This window comes from Adiantum capillus-veneris, chromosome 10 (genome assembly GCF_014529385.1).
Source record: "Adiantum capillus-veneris isolate H3 chromosome 10, ASM1452938v2, whole genome shotgun sequence".
In the NCBI taxonomy this organism is placed as follows: Eukaryota; Viridiplantae; Streptophyta; class Polypodiopsida; order Polypodiales; family Pteridaceae; genus Adiantum; species Adiantum capillus-veneris.
Genome location: NC_140940.1, coordinates 120,007,612 through 120,025,126, shown reverse-complemented (window position 1 = coordinate 120,025,126; position 17,515 = coordinate 120,007,612). Strand labels below are relative to the sequence as shown.

The 17,515-nt window shown below is 43.9% G+C and overlaps 1 protein-coding gene across 2 annotated transcripts in view; it reads left to right on the top strand.

Annotated features, from left to right (window-relative positions):
• LOC147449546 (uncharacterized) overlaps positions 1-17,515 on the top strand; it is a 68,092-nt gene extending 50,577 nt beyond the window's left edge. The window contains exons 4-6 of one of the 2 annotated variants that reach the window (XM_086521973.1): positions 11,875-12,018; positions 15,679-15,869; positions 15,967-17,515. In XM_086521973.1, the coding sequence (XP_086378099.1) occupies positions 11,875-12,018; positions 15,679-15,869; positions 15,967-16,776 (1,145 nt within the window). In that variant the 3' untranslated portion in view covers positions 16,777-17,515. The remainder of the gene's footprint in view (positions 1-11,874; positions 12,019-15,678; positions 15,870-15,966) is intronic. The other variant, XM_086521974.1, reaches the window with a different exon arrangement.

Below are 17,515 nucleotides of genomic sequence, written 5' to 3'. Positions count from 1 at the left end.
GGACATTGGCATTTGGTTAGAACCTTTTCCCTTAACGGCTGTGTAACTCACAACATCGTTTTCTTCATCAAGTAGCTATCCCAAATGGAATATCCTGCTACTACCTTCCCATTCCATATCCGAGTGAAAATATTTGTATCCGTGGCATACTGATCGACCATATCCTCGAAGCTCCTATGATGTATTGCGGAAATAGCCAGAACCAATGGATTTTTGGACAAAGCATTTGCCACCAAGTTCTTCTGTCCCTGCACATGGACAATCTGAAAGTGAAACTGTGACAAGATGCTTGTCCACCGCATCTGCTTTTCCGATAGCTGCTTCTGTGACAAGAAGTAGCGCAAACTCTGATGATTTGTGAAGATCGTAAAATCCGCTTCGAGCAGGTAATGTCGCCACTGAGTAAGAGCATGGATAACCGCCAAAAGCTCTTTCTCATATATCTGTGCTGTCAATTCCGGCCTTGGGAACAATCGGCTCTGGTAGGCAATGACATGGCCTTCTTGCATGAAGACCGCACCCAGACTACGACCGCAAGCTACGACCGCAAGCATCACAATATACTTCAAATGACTTCTGCAAATCCGTCAAAGTCAAAACTGGTCATGTAGTCAATTTCTCTTTCAATGTCTGAAAGGCAGTCACCTCTGTGGGTCCCCACGAGAAAGGGACTCCTTTCTGTGTCAAAATATGCAAAGGGGAAGCAACCTCTGCAAACTTTTCAATGAACCGCCCAAAAAGCTTCTAACTTCATGGATATTCTTCAAATCGGGCCAATCACAGATAGTCTCTATCTTGGCCGGGTCCATCTGCAATCTTGCTGCTGAGACAATGTGTCCCAAAAAGTGTATCTCTGGTAGGAAAAATTCACTTTTCTTTGCATTGATCGCCAACTTGTGATCTCGTAATGCCTGAAAGACCTGTAGCAGATGTTCTCCATGTTCTACCTCATCCTTGGAGAAAACAATGATGTCGTCAAAAAAAGTGCCAACAAATAGTTTATACTCTCGAAAAATCCTGTCCATCATTCGGTTAAATGTCGCTGAAGCATTGGTTAGGCCAAAAGGCATCACCAAAAACTCGAATAAACCGAAGGTCGTCCGAAAAGCTGTCTTGTAGACATCTCCCGGCGCGATTCGGATTTGATGATATCTGCTCTTCAAATCTATCCTGTTGAAACAAGAGGATCCCTGTATTCGGTCTAGAATATCATCGATCCTAGGAATCAGAAATTTGTTCTTGATGGTGATTTTGTTGAGAGCTCTATAGTCAACGCACATTCTCCAAGATCTGTCTTTCTTCAAAACCAACAACATTGGAGAGCAGTAAGGTGAAGTACTCGGGTTGGATAAGACCTTTTTCCAAGAGGTCTTTCACTTGGTTCATAATTTCTTCATTCTGGGCTCGGCTCAGATGGTAAGGTGGCCGGTTCGGTGGTGTGCTTCCAGTATCAAATCAATGGTATGATCCTCAGGACGAGCTGGTGGCAACTCGCTTGGCAGGCCCTCAGAAAAGCAATCGACATGAGAGTGGAGAAAATCTTGGTGTTCTTTTTCTAGATCAGACATATTTGTCCTATGATCATCATTCAACTCTTTCAAAAAGATAGAGTAAACAAACAGATTGGATTTCATTAATTTTGAAACGGCCGAAGCGGATACAATAGGGACATACTCGTCGTTAAGTTTCACATCAAGTACAATGGTTCGGCCCTTTTCTGTAGTTAGTGTTGCTTTCTTTGCCCGGTAATCGACCATGTCGTTGTTCTTATGGTACCAGGGAATTCCCAGGAGGACATCACAACCTTCCAAGGGCATTATGTAGAAGTCCTCGTGCCCCAAATACCCCTGACAATGCAACCGAAGTTTGCCAATCATAGGTGTAATGGCTATGTCCGTGTCGGGTGTCGTTAGAAGTGCCTTTTCTTGTGGCCCCATCCGATCGGGTGTGATCTCGAGTTGCGTCGCCAATTCCGGTGAAATGAAGTTGGCCTTGGCTCTTCCATCAAAGAAAATCAGGGCTTCTTGATCTTTCACTTTGCCCCAAGCTCGGCAAAGTTCTGTACTCTCATCAATTGTGCTTGGGTCAGTACTCATGCAATCTGGAACCAGTCCTGCTTTCATCTTGCCTTTCCGTCCACGTTCCTCAGCTGCTTTTGAACTCTGTGGCTTGCCTTCATCTTGTTCTTTCTGTGCCTTTTTAGGGCACTTTGCGGAGATATGTCCTTGTTCCCCGCATCTAAAACACTTCCCCTCTTTAATGTAGTTGGCTCTCTCCTGAGGAGTGATCCGGGGTCGTGCATCCTTATCTTTGTGATCTCGAGGGCTCTTCTTCTTTCTACTTTCATTTTTAGAAGTCTGTTCTGTTTTCTGCGTCATGATCTCATCTGTGGGATAGGTCAAACTGCCTAAGTGAATGGCAAAGCTCCGTTTCGCATGACTCATCAGTTCTTGAATAGAATTTGACTTTTGCTCTAAGAAGTGATCTCGGATCTCCATAGGAGGTCCCAAGGTAAACCGCTCAATCTGTTCTTTAAACAAGATCTTCTTAAATGAAGAAGCGGGTAGAAAAGAGCTCCAAAATCTCTCGCAATATGCGTCCAAGGTATCTTTCTTGGTCATCCGGAGATGGTTTCAAGCAGTTCGTATGTCGCGTTCATACTCCGGAGTCAACCAAGAAGAAATAAAAAGCCTTTTAAATTTCAGCCATTTAATTGGCGCTTTCTTGTTTAATAGAAGAGTGGACCACCATGTTCGAGCATTTCCCTTGAAGTAACAGGTAGTCCTGCGAATCTTGGAGTGCTCTGAGTAATGTCCTCCAGAGAAAGCTATATCAAACTGCTGTATGAAAGCATCTCAGAATCCAGAAAAAGTGTCAAATTTAATTGACTGTCCACCTTCTTAAATTCTTGAACTTTCTTGCTTTTATCCCAGAAAGTCATACTCGTTGGCTTCATAAAAATTCTTCTTCTTTCCATAAAAACTGTGATCATCGGAGTCCGAACTATCTGAAGACGAGTCCTTTGTAGAACTGTCAGAAACTGGAGAAACTTAGGATTCTTTGCCTTTTTTTCTTGCCCTTTCCGAAGCTTTGCTATTTGTTTCGCTTTTTCCCTTTTGTGTCTTCTTCGCTCGAGTCAGAAGAGCTCGAAGAATTGTAAGAAGAAGAAGAAGAAGAAGAAGTGGATACTCCTTCAAATCTGACATGCTTCTTTGGTTTTCTTAGCGAGGCAAAAGCAAATTGACGACCCAAATAACCTGGGAAGTTAGTTCCTTTCTGCTTTTTGTCGTGCTTTTTGGCTTTGTTGGTTGCGTCAAAAAGCTGGGTAACTTCAAAATAGTTCACAGTTCACAATTGATTCGACACGGCCCGACGGAGTTCCGTGCCTAGAGATATTGGCCTCGAAGACTGGCACCCCTTTCGGTATTTCTTTTTGTATTAATCTGAGTCAAAGTACAAGGGAGTGGGAGGGTTCTCACTCTTAGACTCTGCGTCCAGATGCTCTGTAGAGTGGGAGCCCTGTCCACATATATAAAGGTTTACAAGGGATTCTAAAAGCGGAGCCCCAAAAGCTTCCAAGTTTAAAGCAATTGTAAAATAAAGCATCTTATCCCAAGCCTCTCCAAAAGCTTGCGTAGAAAATCAGCCCACACAAAATTCTACCGAGCTTTTTGCGTAGAAAAAAGCTATCCGTACAGTTGCCGTGATTTGCGCCGCGAAACGCGGAATTTTGTATAGCATGCCACGTCAGCACTCAGCGTGATTCTCGGATTTTTTGCCACGTCTCTGTCGCCTTTCTCGGGCTTGCCAACCGGGAGTGTGTGTGTGTGGGTTCTCTGCTGCCCCTTGTCCAGGCCATGCCACGTCACTAGTTTGTGACACCTCCATCGAAGAAAATTAGGGCTTCTTGATCTTTGACTTTGCCCCAAGCTCGACAAAGTTCTGTACTTTCATCAATCAGGCTTGGGTCAGTACCCATGCAATCTGGTACCAGTCTTGCTTTCATCTTGCCTTTTTTGCCACGTTTCTCTGCTGCTCTAGAACTCTCTGGCCTGTCCCTTTTTGGGGCACTTTGTGGAGATGTGCCCTTGTTCCCTGCAACCAAAACACTTCTCCTCTTTGATATAGTTAGCCCTTTCTCAAAGAGTCAGGCGGGGTCGTGTATCCTTCTTTTCTTGGGAACTCTTTTTCTTTCTACTTTCATTGTTGGAGGTCTGTCAGGTCTCTGATTCAAGATCTCATCAGTGGGGTAAGTCAATTTTTTTGAATGTATCAAGAAACCCCTTTTCGCATGACCCATTAATTCTTGGATAGAATTTGACTTTTGTTATAAGCAATAGTCTCTGATCTCTGTAGGGAGTCCGCAGCAAGACCGCTCAATCTTTTTTCCTTAAAAAGAGACCTTCTTAAATGAAGAGGTTGGTAGAGAAGATTTTCAAAACATCTCGCAATAAGCGTCCAAAGAATCTCCCTTGGTCATCCGAAGATAGTTCCAAGCGGTTCTTATATCCCGTTCGTACTCTTGGGTCAGCCAAGAAGAAATAAAGAGCCTTTTGAATTTCAAACACTTGAATGGAGCTTCTTTCCTTAGAAGAAGAGTGGACCACCATGTTCGAGAATTTCCTTTAAGAAAAGATGTACCCTCCTAATCTTGGAGTGCTCTGAGTAGTGCCCTCTAGAGAAGGCTATGTCAAACTGCTGGATGAAGGCCAAAGCCCTTGGAGCATCATGGAATCCAGAAAAGGATTCAAATTTTATCGATTGTCCACCTTCTTTAAATTCTTTTCCTTTCTTGCTCTTGTCTTTGAGGAAGTCATATTGGTTGGCTATGTAGAAGTGCTTCTTCTTTTCATAAAACATATGGTTATCGGAGTCCGAATTGTCAGAGGATGACTCCTGTGCAGAGCTATCAGAAACTGGGCCGAATGTGGGTTTCTTTGACTTTTTCTTGTCCTTTTCGAAGCTTTGCTTTTTTCCTTTTTTGTCCTCGTCGCTCGAGTCAGAAGAGCTAGAAGATCTGTTAGAAGAAGAGGAAGAAGAAGAAGTGGGTAGTCCTTCAAAGCGTACACGCTTCTTTTGCTTTCTTGCAGATGCAAAAGAAGATTGACGGCCCAAATAACGAGGGTAGTCAGTCCCCTTCTTGTGCTTTTTCAATTGCTTTTTGGATTTGTTTTGGGGGTCCAAAAGTTGACTGATCTGAGTCTGAACCACCTTTTGAAGTTCTTGTTTTGTAAACATCCTCGGAGAAGGAGGTTTCTTGAGTGCCGGTCCGATAGGTGGTTCGATGGCTTTCTGTCACTGAGTGTGTACTTCAACGATGGATTGCTGAGACAATATTTTTGCAAATTGAGGGTCTTTCGCAAATTTAATCATCTACTTTGTGCCCTCGTCAACCTGTTGTCGACACTGCATCTTTTGAAGTTCATATTGAGTAGGCCGAGGTGGCCCATACTCTTCCTCTGTTAATCCGTTTAAATCTTCTGTGTTGTAAGGTGCAGTGGAAGTGAATGTTGAACTTTGCTCAAGATGAGTGCTCGGAACTGTGCTCAAGGGTTCCTTTTGCTTACAGAAGGGAGAGCCTTTTATTCCTTTAGTGAGAGAGTGCAAATGATCACAAACAAAGTGAATGACACTGTGAATAAAGGTGGAGAGAGAGAGAGAGAGAGAGAGAGAGAGAGAGAGAGAGAAGAATACGACACCAGACGGTTCTCAAACCCTCCTCCAAGGGCCCCCCTCTCTATGGCGAGAGAGGTCTATGCTATTGATTGCACAAACCTGGTACAATGGTTTAGATGCAATGGACTTGCCGACGATGTCAACAACAACGACGACAACGACGAGACGGGCTGAAATCTGAAAACGCTAGGGGCTGAAATCTGCTGAATTCTGACACTATGTCAACGAGGACGGCGATGGCGACGACGCGAGGATGATGCGCTGAAAACGTAGATGCTGAAATCTGTGGACCATGGGCTGAAACTGAAAACACTGGCTGATCTGACCGTGCGGCGAGGATCTGCTATGGGTAGGTGAGATCTGCGAGGTTTGGGGCTGATCTTGTGGAGTCTAAGTGCTGAAAACTGAAAACGCTGATGCTAGGGGTTGTTCTGTCGCCGGGAATCTGCAAAACGCTGATGCAAGATGCAAAACGCCAGGCTGAATCTGGGATCTGTAAAAACGCCAGACTGATCCTTGCGAATAATCACATCTGTATCATGCAAAACATGTGTGTCGTGCTTTGGAGAAGAAAAGACTAAGAGAGTCTCCTTCTCTTGTTTCTTTTCAAGCTTCGCCTGCACATTAGAAATGAGAGGTAAAGAATGAACAACTTCCTCACCACGAATGACGACGGAGAGTCACTTTTGGCATTTAGGGTGAGAGTATTGTCTGTCTAATCAACGAGAGGGTTATGCTCACGAAACTATCTAATGCCCAAAATCATAGCACATCTTGAAAGAGGAGACACTACAAATTTCCTGTGGAAGGACGCTTGTTGAACAGTGAATAACACATCAAAGCACTCTCGTGTAATAAGAGAGTCCATACCGAGAGCGAAGCCCAACATCTCAACATGAGATGTCTTGCTAACCTCCAAGCGGGCTCTTTCGATAAGAGAGACACCGATCACATCATGCATACTACCAGAATCAAACAAGACCACCATGTGTTGACCATTTACATGACCATAACACTTCATGAGAGGCTCATCAATGAGAGGATCATGAGAAACTTGGGACACACGGGTGTTCTTATTTATGGCATTAACAGAGGATGTGGGTTCCGTGGGTTCTTTAGGTTCGTTGGATGGCCTTAGCAATGCTCTCGCACAAGAGATGAAGCACAACAAAGGAAAGCCGAAGGAGAACAAGTCTTCTCACAATACCTCTCAGACTCCTCAGAACTCACGGAACGGTAAGAATGATAAGAATGGTAACTCTTCTAACCAATCTTCCTTTAGTCCTTCGGAAAAGAACTCTCAAAATGAATCTAAGGGTAAAGCTAACACACTTGCTAAACCTAAGCTCACCCCATATGAAAAAGTTGCACAAGGCTAAAGGAATGTCTCTTTGCGCTCATCATCCGATTTGCGTAATTACCGTGCTAGGTACTGAAGTGGCATAAACCGTGCCTTGAGCTTGTCTTGGAAGTCGGCCCAATTGAAGGAAAGGGGCGCGCCTTCTTCGGCTTCCTCTAGGTGCGTGGTCAACTGTGCCTCTTGCCATGCGTGGTACTAATTAATGGCATCACCGACAAGGTACATGGATGTCGTCAAAACCTTGCTATTTCTTGTTTTCTTAGTTGTCGCAAAGTAAGCATTAAATTGATGCAACCAAGAATGAATAATAGTAGCATCCAGTTGTTGGAGTCCGAATCTCTGCTTGTGCTACTTGATGAACTACCAACATCTTTGACAAGCTCGGGCTTCGAGGTGAGTACCTTAGGACCAACTATTGCACGCGTTGGTCTCTCTGCACCTCACGCTCTAACTCTAAGGCCACTCATCTTTCTTCGACTGTCAAGCGCGCTTGCTCACGCTCATGCTCCAAGGCTATCCTTTTGTCTTTGGCTGCCAAGCGCGCTTGCTCACGCTCGCTCCAAGGCTAACCGTCTTTCCCGTCTTTCTTCGCGCTCACGATCCAATTTTGCCTTTCTTTCCTCGGTCACCAAGCGCGCTTGATCACGCTTGCGATCCAATGTTGCCTTTCTTTCCTCGGCCGCCAAGCGCGCTTGATCACGCTCGCGATCCAAGGTTGCCTTTCTTTTGTCGGCCGCCAAGAGCGCTTGATCACGCTCGCGATCCAAGGTAGCGCGTTGCGCCTCTTGTTGTAGCATCATGTCCATCATCATCTTGACCAAAGCCTCTATAGGATTTGGTGCAAACCGTGGCGTAGATGGGGAAGTAGGAGGGTCGGAAAAACCTTTTGGTGGGAAAAACTCTTCTTCACCACCTCCGTGCCCATCACCTTTACGCAAAGTATTCATTCCACTTCGGGTGATGACCATACACTGAGAACTTGGGTACTTAAGTCCACGAGGAACTTGGGTTCTTGAGGTTCTTGAGGTCTTTCTTTAGCTTGCAATCTGTGTTAGAGAAGGCTCTTCTCTTATTCGAGCTCGACTCTTCCCTGCGGCTACCTTGCGCTCACACCAAGGTTGCTTTTGCCCACCTCACGTCGATTGGCCGGCCGCTAAGTGCACGGTCCGCTCTCAATGAGTGAAAAGAGGAACAAGGAGAGGCCGGACAAGCCCTTCTTTCTTGGGTTATCTGCCACTCTTCAAAAAACACGATTAGGAATTTTCATCCAAGCGCACTTGGGTTACGTACGACCTCAACAAGCAAAAAAAAATTCTTGTGGTTCTTTCCTTGAGTGATACAGAACACTGCCAAAGCTCTGATACCAATGTAAGGTGCAGCAGAAGTGAATGTTGAACTTTGCTCAAGATGAGTTCTCCGAATTGTGCTCAAGGTTTCCTTTTGCTTACGAAAGGGATAGCCTTCCGTTCCTTTAGTGAGATAGTGCAAATGATCACAAACAAAGTGAATGACACTGTGAATGAAGGTGCTGAGAGAGAGAGAGAGAGAGAGAGAGAGAGAAGAATACGACACCGGACGGTTCTCAAACCCTCCTCCAAGGGCCCCCCTCTCTATGGCGAGAGAGGTCTATGCTATTGATTGCACAAATCTGGTACAATGGTCTAGATGCAATGGACTTGCCGACGATGTCGACGACAATGATGACGAAGACGAGACGGGCTGAAATCTGAAAACGCTAGGGACTGACATCTACGAATCTGCTAACTGCTGAATTCTGACACTATGTCGGCGAGGATGGCGATGTCGACGATGCGACGACGATGCGCTGAAAACGCAGATGCTGAAATCTGCGGACATCGGGCCGAAACTGAAAACATTGGTTGATCTGACCATGCGGCGAGGATCTGCTGCGCGTAGGTGAGATCTGCGAGGTTTGGGGCTGATCTTGCAGAGTCTAAGTGCTGGAAGCTGAAAACGCTGATGCTAGGGGCTGATCTATCACTGGGAATCTGCAAAACGCTGATGCAAGATGCAAAAACGCCAGGCTGAATCTGGGATCTGCAAAACGTTAGGCTTGATCTGCTGCCAAAACTGCTCTTGATCTGCTGCTGGTTGGAAACGCTAGGTCACTTGCCGGTCTTGTTGAGAAGTTGCACTGTAAGTTGGTGGACTTTTGCTGCCTCTTTTGCCAGATAGTGCTAGCGCTAGGTTTCTTTTATAGAACTTAGCAAATTTGCCCTTCCCAGTTTCTCAACAAAGTCACTTATTAATAATAAGTGAAAAATGGTTAAAATGGGGAAAAATGGGTTTTGTGCACTGTAAAATGCTCATGATGGTTGCTGTGTGCAACCAGAGGATATGCAACTACTCTAAGTGCCTGGACATGCACGGCCTGCGCACAGGCTCACAAAGGTGTCAGAACACTTCCTAAGCTGACGTGAACCCTAGACCTGAAGTAGCTTGTCCACATGCACATAGGGTTAGATGTGCACGTGACATGCGTCTTCTCCCGCATCAGCAGATGCAGAAGAAGTCGACTGATTCTTTTCGGAATCCATACGTGTCGTGAAATAAGGAATCGGATTTTCCGATAGAAGAGAAATCGGCTGTGCTCTGATACCACTGTAACAAACTTGGACACCCCAAGTCAAGATTCTGCCACGACATAACAGAGATTCACTTCAAATTAACTGACAAAACCAAAAGAGAATCGACACGGCTCGGCGTAATTTCGTGCCAAGAGATATTGGCCCCAAAGACTGGCGTCCCTTTCGGTATTTATTTTTATATTAATTTGTGAGCAAAGTACAACTGAGCCCGCGGGTGCTCGCTCTCAGACTCTGCGTCCAGATGCTCTGAGAAGTGAGCCCCCTTGGGTCACTTATGAAGGTTTTACAAGGGTTGTTAAAAGCAGAGCCCCAAAAGCATTAAACTTGAAAAGCAATGTCTCCCAAAAGCTAGGGCTACTAAAAGCAGCCAACAGAAATCGAAGAAATCGTGGAATTCCGTACAGTTTTGCCACGTCAGCAGCCAACGGTTTTACGGTAGTCCATACAACAGCCATGTCAAGATGCTCTTCGCTTGTTATTAATGGCACTTAGGCCCCTTGGCAAAGGTCCATAAGTTGGACATGCCACGTCATCAGGTTGTGACATTAGCCACTCCCACCCTTACTTCATCGCGCATCGGGTGCGCTCTCTTCATCGCTTTGTCCTATAGGGCATAATCTGGGTTCTCGTGGAGAATCTGACAGAGTAACACCTCTCAACAGAAAGGCAAAGAAAAGTTGAAATTTGGCGCGAGAACTAACGAAAAGAAAGAAGATTTGGGTAAATTTCTCGGTTGAGAAGTTTGCCAGAGCAAAGTACAAGCGTCAATTGCAGGTTGACACATGTGTGAAAAGGTTGATCAAGTACTCCAAAGACCTGAGATTTGCGAAACACCTGAAGAATTACCCGATTGATGAGATTCACTCAAGATGGCATGAGGCCATTGAGTCTCCTCTCAAGATCGGGTGGAAAGTTGAAAGGACAAACGAGTGCAGAAAAGCAAAAGCTTTGCTCGCAGGAAGAGCTAGAACAAAACTGTTGACTAGAAGATGAACCAAATATTAGAAAGGACATTGAAAGAGATAATGATGTACTGACAATCTGGTTGTTTGTGATAGATAACCAGAAATAGGAGCGAGGAACCCGCATCTGTATGGAGCTGGACATCCACTCTTTTGCAATGAGGTGCCTTGCCTGCTTTGCAGGTGAAATCCAAGATGAGATGGTGAGATCGGGAGCGACGGAAGCTCAAGACGGGATCCCTCGATTCAAGATAAGAATGATGAATTTGAATGGGATGATGACGTATGTTGAATGATTTTAGTGCATCAAGATTCCCATATGAATGAGATGACTGGATATTGTGGAGAGCGCATCAAGAGTTATTGTGGGATGAGATGGCCACACAGGGATCTAGGTGTATTTGGACGGAGGAGATGACTAGATGATTGAAACACTGTGTTGAACTAAGTGTATGAAGGAAGAACTTTGAAATAGGAATTTCGCAAGGTAAATTTGATTTATTTATGAAATTAATGTTTTCTGGAAGAACTTGCTAGATGTGTCCAGATAATAGGTGAAATCAATGATAAATAAATGACGAATTGGGAGCAATGACCGCTCCAGAATGAACACGATAATTATCATGAATTTTGAATGAAACTAATGGAAGAACCTGCTATTTGTGAACAGATAACAGAATTGAGAATGAGATGATGATGATTTTGGAGCAATGACAGCTCTCGAATGAACCTGATAACGAATCATGAATTTTGAATCACGACTGATTCAATGGAACTGTCGTGAGTGCATCCAGAGTTCTCGCGGGATGAGATGGCCACACGGCTAGAACTGAGTGATTGGACAAGTGTGTTCAGTATGAACTTAGTGATGGATTGGGATCCCCGGAAATGATTACTGGCACACGATAGTGCTTGAGGCGAAGGATTACTCGCACACGACAATTCTCGAGGTGAATGATTACTCGCACACGGCAGTGCTTGAGTGGAAAATTTCTATAGACATGATCGCAATAAGGATTAGTTAATTCGACATCAATGAGGTCCGGGATGGATTTAGATGCGATTACTAAATACATTGCTGGCAGTCATTGTTTGAGATTTGGAATGAATTTTTGTGTGAATGATGTGATCTATCATGTGATGACATGTGAGGTGATGTGACGTGACTGTCGTCTTTGTACAAGTGCTGGATTTGTGTCGTCTAGTGCGTTGGTACTTAGAATCAGTGTCTATTGAATTGGTTTATGGCTTATGTCTGATTTTGCAGGCGTAATCAAGGGCGATTACAATTCTTTCAAGAGGGGGGTATGTCACAAAATGAAGACGTGGCAACCTTGCGTGCACACACATACAGTGACCCTACGACAGAAATGCCACATGGCAGCAACACGGACCATCGCAAAACACGCTGGTAGGTTGGCGTGACATACTCTACGGAATCTTGCTTTTTGCGTTGGTTGATGACGTGGAAGCCTGTACGGATTTCTGTAATTTGCGTTGGTGCTTTTTTTTGGGCAAATTTTGAGGACCAGTTGCTGTTGGGGTAGTTTGCTTTCGAGTTTACGGCTTTTGGGGCTCTGCTTTTGGCATCCCTTGTAAGAATAAAAAGGGTCCAATGGCCTCATTTTTTAGAGCATATGGATGCAGAGTTTGAGAGCTGAGGACCCATGGGAGTTGTTCTTTGATCAAACATTAATATAAAAGAAATACCGAAAGGGGCGCTAGTCTTTGGGGCCAATCTCTTTGGGCATGAAACTATGCCAGGCCGTGTCGACCAAATTGAAGTGTGATTTTAAAGTAGTGAAGTATTTTAAGTGATTCTCTCGTGTGTCGGGCCCGATTCCCGGCTTGGGATGCCCAAGTCCTGTGACATCTGCTTCTTAGCTAACTTCCGTTGTGTGAGGAAATACCGCAAACTTTGATGATGAGTTTTGGTCACAAAGTCTGCCCCTAGAAGGTAGTGCTTCCAGGTAGACAAGGCTTAACAATTCCATTCTCTAAATGTGATCTGGTATGTGCAAGCTTGTAAGACTTATTAATTATGGCGGATAATTATTGCTCGCATTCATAATAAACAACCTATCCTAAGCTAAGGCAACACTTAAAAATTACACTTGATAGTACTATACAAAAGGATGTAGTAGATTATAATTTATCGAGATAGTGAGTTTGTACAGTGGAACTCCATTCATAGATCGAGTGATACATGCAAGTAGTACAGGTGGCAGATGCTAGTGCATCCACATAGATGGCTAGGTGTTATGTGCATGAGGAGATTTAGGAAAAGTGTATGCTCCATGTGGCATATAAATGGAGTGCTAGGTGTAGGCATGTTTCCCACAATGTTGTGATGAGTTTAGATTGGGTATGGTTCACATGTGGTGAAGTTAGGGTTATCCTAACAAAGCTTGTGTTTGATGCCATTATTTGCACAATACTTCAGAAGAGCACTGGAGGTGAACTCACCCACCATGGTCTATTTGAACAATTTGCAATTGGTTGGTAGATTCTTCTACACAATTGGACGCCAATTCTTGGGAATTTCAAAAGTCTCGTCCTTGTTCTGGAGAAAGTATATACCCAAGTGAATTGATTGAAGGCATCCACTAGCAGCAAAATGGAAAGAGCTCTTTCAAAGGATGAAGTCTTCATAGGTCACGTGCGTCGGTGTGAACCAACTTCAAAACTGTAGAATCACGTCGGGTGGAGTGCTTTGAATTAGCCTCTCTGTGTTGCTTCTTAAGAATGCAGGAACTGCTTTGTCCTAGCTTATTTGCAACATCTTGTTATTTTTCTTTTCAAGACTTTGAGATATTTCTGAACTCCTTTGTGTCTGTATTTATGATAGTTGTCTTGAACGAGAGTATGCCATCTAAATGTTGTCCGTATGCCTCGCATTTCTTTGAACATTTTTTATAATTGCCAAAGATGGTGTTATTTGTTCTGAGCTGTTTATATATTTTTTGGTCTTGTTCTAGTAAATCTGCTTTTGTTGTTTCTTTCGTTATGTGGTGAGAAAGGATACTTGATCCAAGAATCATGGAAACCTTCGGTTCATTTTTGCAACGTAGTAACTTTATTTCAATGTTTCTTCTTTGGAATGTTCAAGCCAATAAGTATAAGCTCAATGAAAGTAAGGGGCTTGAAAGCCCACTTTCTTTTTAGCTTAGTGGCTCACCATTTGTTATCCAGCTTTCATTGGTACTAGTAATTTTCCTCTTGTGTGATAGAAACTCCGTATTTTTGGTCTCTTGATTTTATTTTTTGTGCTAGTGTTATAGCACTCCTTTTAATTTGTAAGTGCAGACTTTTTTGATCTTCTTGTAGGTGTATGATATAGGTTTTCCTAGACTGGCTCTAGGATAGTTGTAGGTCATGTAGCACACAACCAGTGTGCATCAAGGTGGATAGGTACGATAAGCATTGTACGAAAAAAACATTGTGCGGTATGGGTTATCACTACCAGTATGAAAAATTTGTTAGCCATTGAATACAATTATACAAATAGACGCACATATCTACTCATGCATGCTTGCATACATGTAAATGCATGTATACATGCATACAACCTGATACATGCATGCATACACTCATGTATTTGTGCGCGCGTATAAAAAAACCATCAGTATGAAGAGTACTGAATACGGGTATGGTTTTTATGATATGGTATGGAAAGATTGATAGATACGCGTTTGGAATGCAACCCTGGTGTGCATGTGACAGAGATCGTTGTTATAAGAGGGGCATCCATCAACATCACTGTAGGGCTCTTGGATTGCCATAAGAAATTTCATACTCGTATTGGTGACCCATTTCTGTGATGTGCCAAAATAGGATTTTGAACCATTGTACTGGTAACTGATGGCTCAAAAAAATAACAAACCCAAAGTAACCCATCCTTCTCTTATTTGGCCTTTCAATTGTCTAATGGGCAGTGGGTGGGCACAATGTTCCTTTAGCTTGTTTTACCATGGGTCTATACCTTGCACTTTCCTTTATGGGTGAATCTGGGCTTATCCTAGATTCATCTAGGTATATTTTTTAGTCGTATAGCGGACATGCAGACTTCACATTGTGAAGTTTTCGTCCGAGTTACGATCAGTTGATATTGTGCTAATTCTTTCTATCTTTTGTGGTGCGTATGCCCTATCAACTTCCTCATTTTTGTGCTAATTTTTCCGATTTAATGCTTCTTTTAGTGCTAGGCTTCATTGTGGCCGAGTCTGCCCTTGATCTCCGGAGTCATGACAGAAACTCAGTACGTTGAACTTTGTGTTGATGTATGCTCATGTGTGTGTGTGTGTGTTGTGTTTGGGAGCATATGTTAGTACCTAGTTGTACACCCACTATTGGGCACTGACGACGTTAGTGGGGATGTCGTGGTATTTAGTCAATACTATGCATGATGAAGCTGATGGTTATATTGTCTTGTGGGTGACTACCATGGGTCTATACCTTGCACTTTCCTTTATGGGTGAATCTGGGCTTATCCTGGATTCATCTAGGTATATTTTTTAGTCGTATAGCGGACATGCAGACTTCACATTGTGAAGAGTTATGACCAGTTGATATTGTGCTAATTCTTTCTATCTTTTGTGGTGCGTATGCCCTATCAACTTCCTCATTTTTGTGCTAATTTTTCCGATTTAATGCTTCTTTTAGTGCTAGGCTTCATTATGGCCGAGTCTGCCCTTGATCTCCGGAGTCATGACAGAACTCAGTACGTTGAACTTTGTGTTGATGTATGCTCGTGTGTGTGTGTGTGTGTGTGTGTGTGTGTGTGTGTGTGTGTGGGGTGTTTGGGAGCATATGTTAGTACCTAGTTGTACACCCACTATTGGGCACTGACGACGTTAGTGGGGATGTCGTGGTATTTAGTCAATACTATGCATGATGAAGCTGATGGTTATATTGTCTTGTGGGTGACTACCATGGGTCTATACCTTGCTCTTTCCTTTATGGGTGAATCTGGGCTTATCCTTGATTCATCTAGGTATATTTTTACATCAATTAGGTCTAGCACGATGATGTGTGAACAATCTTATCTGAGTGTCAGATTGGCTTTATGCAGGGCAGCTGGATCCCTTGATGTTGTGGATGCATCACATGCAACGGCAAATGGCTTATTTGTATTCAGCACCTGGCTGCAGAAATGGCCACCAGCATCCCACACCTACATCATCAAATGGAGTGAGTCAGCGGGGCTTTATTAAGATTCCTTCTGGCATACCTCAAAAGCAATCGCATCTCTGGGAGAGACAGGTCTTCTATTTAACACCTTGAAGTTTCTACACTCTGGCATGAACAAGCCCTTAAAATTGTGTTTGTAATGAATATGGGGTGTCTTGTGAATTTCCAGTCAACTGAAAACATGCAGCTGTGGACAACTGTGACACGACTTACTGCCTCTCTGGCAAGAGCAGAGGCGGAGATTTTTTGTCAGCGTCGTAAGCTTTCGAAGCTAGAAGATGACCTGCAGCTCATGAATGCACGTCAGGATGCAATGTCAGAAGCTTTGCAGCGTCAATCCGTCTCCCCACAAAGAAAGCGGGTGAGAAGGAAAAGAACCGCCACGGCACCTGTTGCAATTCTTGGCCTTCCTGCTTCCCATCTGCTAGCAGAAAAGGCACAAGTTAAGAAAGCAAGGGGACTCATCAGCGAAGGGGACATCTTGAAGGTTTCCTATCCTCCATCAGGACGGTCCGAGGGAACAGACCTAGATAGCAACCTTGAATGCACGAACATAATTATGCATGGGGCGAGTGCAAACGGCCCATCATTAATTGTGGGTTTGGATAGAAAAGAAATCCCAAATGATGCTCCAAGTAATGATGAAGTGGGAAGAGATCATGGAGGCAATGGCAATGCTTGTACAGGGGACATTGGTGCCACACGGGGGAGTGAAGATGGTTGTGTTCGAGGCATTATTCCTGCAGAGATGACAAAAGAGACTTCCAGTTCACAGAATGCGGAGATGAAGCAGGAGTGTGGCCATGAATCAACACGCGACATGGTTAGGTGTAATGAAGGTGCAGCCTCTGGTCAAAGAAAAGTAGAGGGGTACCTCACAGAGAGTGAGGCTCTGCAGGCTTTGGGCTGCAACGATTGTAATACAGACAGCGAGATGATGATGGGTGAGCTCTGTATTGTGGAAGATAGGTTTTCTTGAGCTGCTTTTACTGATCGTAGCTCAAAGAGTGTCAATTAACACAGCGAGAGAGGACAACTCGCTGGAAAGAATAGTAGGAGAGGGGCTTTGTGGCATGCTAGTTGTGTTTTGAAGACCTCCAATGCAAGTAACTCCGGGAATGAGGTGCATTGTGGAAGGGAAGTTAGGGACAGGATGGCCTCCTCCAAACAACAAAGTGAGGAGGTTAAAATGATCAATGAAGCCACTACAGAGGATAGTTCTAGAGAAGCCATTGATGTAGGGGTGGTCCTATGAATGTATCAATTTTGCATCTTGAATGCAAAACTTTGTTTCGTTCTTAGCGAGATCGAAGGCCAGCTTTTATTAGAGTCGGCTCAAGATGCCCAATCAATATCAATGATTATAATCCCCGTGGGTGATCAAAGGTATGCGTGACAGAGGGACATTTGATTGAGAAGAGCTCAAGGGGATATTGTAATGTCAGGAACAAAGCCTGTTCTTGAGCCAAGCTCATAAAACGATAATAGTTCTGCATTTTGCTAAGTACGAGACTGTTAATTTCAGTCACATCACAGATGAGTGTTACACATTGCTTCTGGACAGTGTTAGGTCTTATCCACTTTTTGCTTTTTAAGAGTTCTATGCAGGAGTCATGTAGTGTGATTATAGAGAAAAGAAGGCTTGATACATGAGTGAGAGGAGTATGGTTGTCAATGACATAAATAGAACATGTAGCCGTGTGCTATTTGCTGTGGGA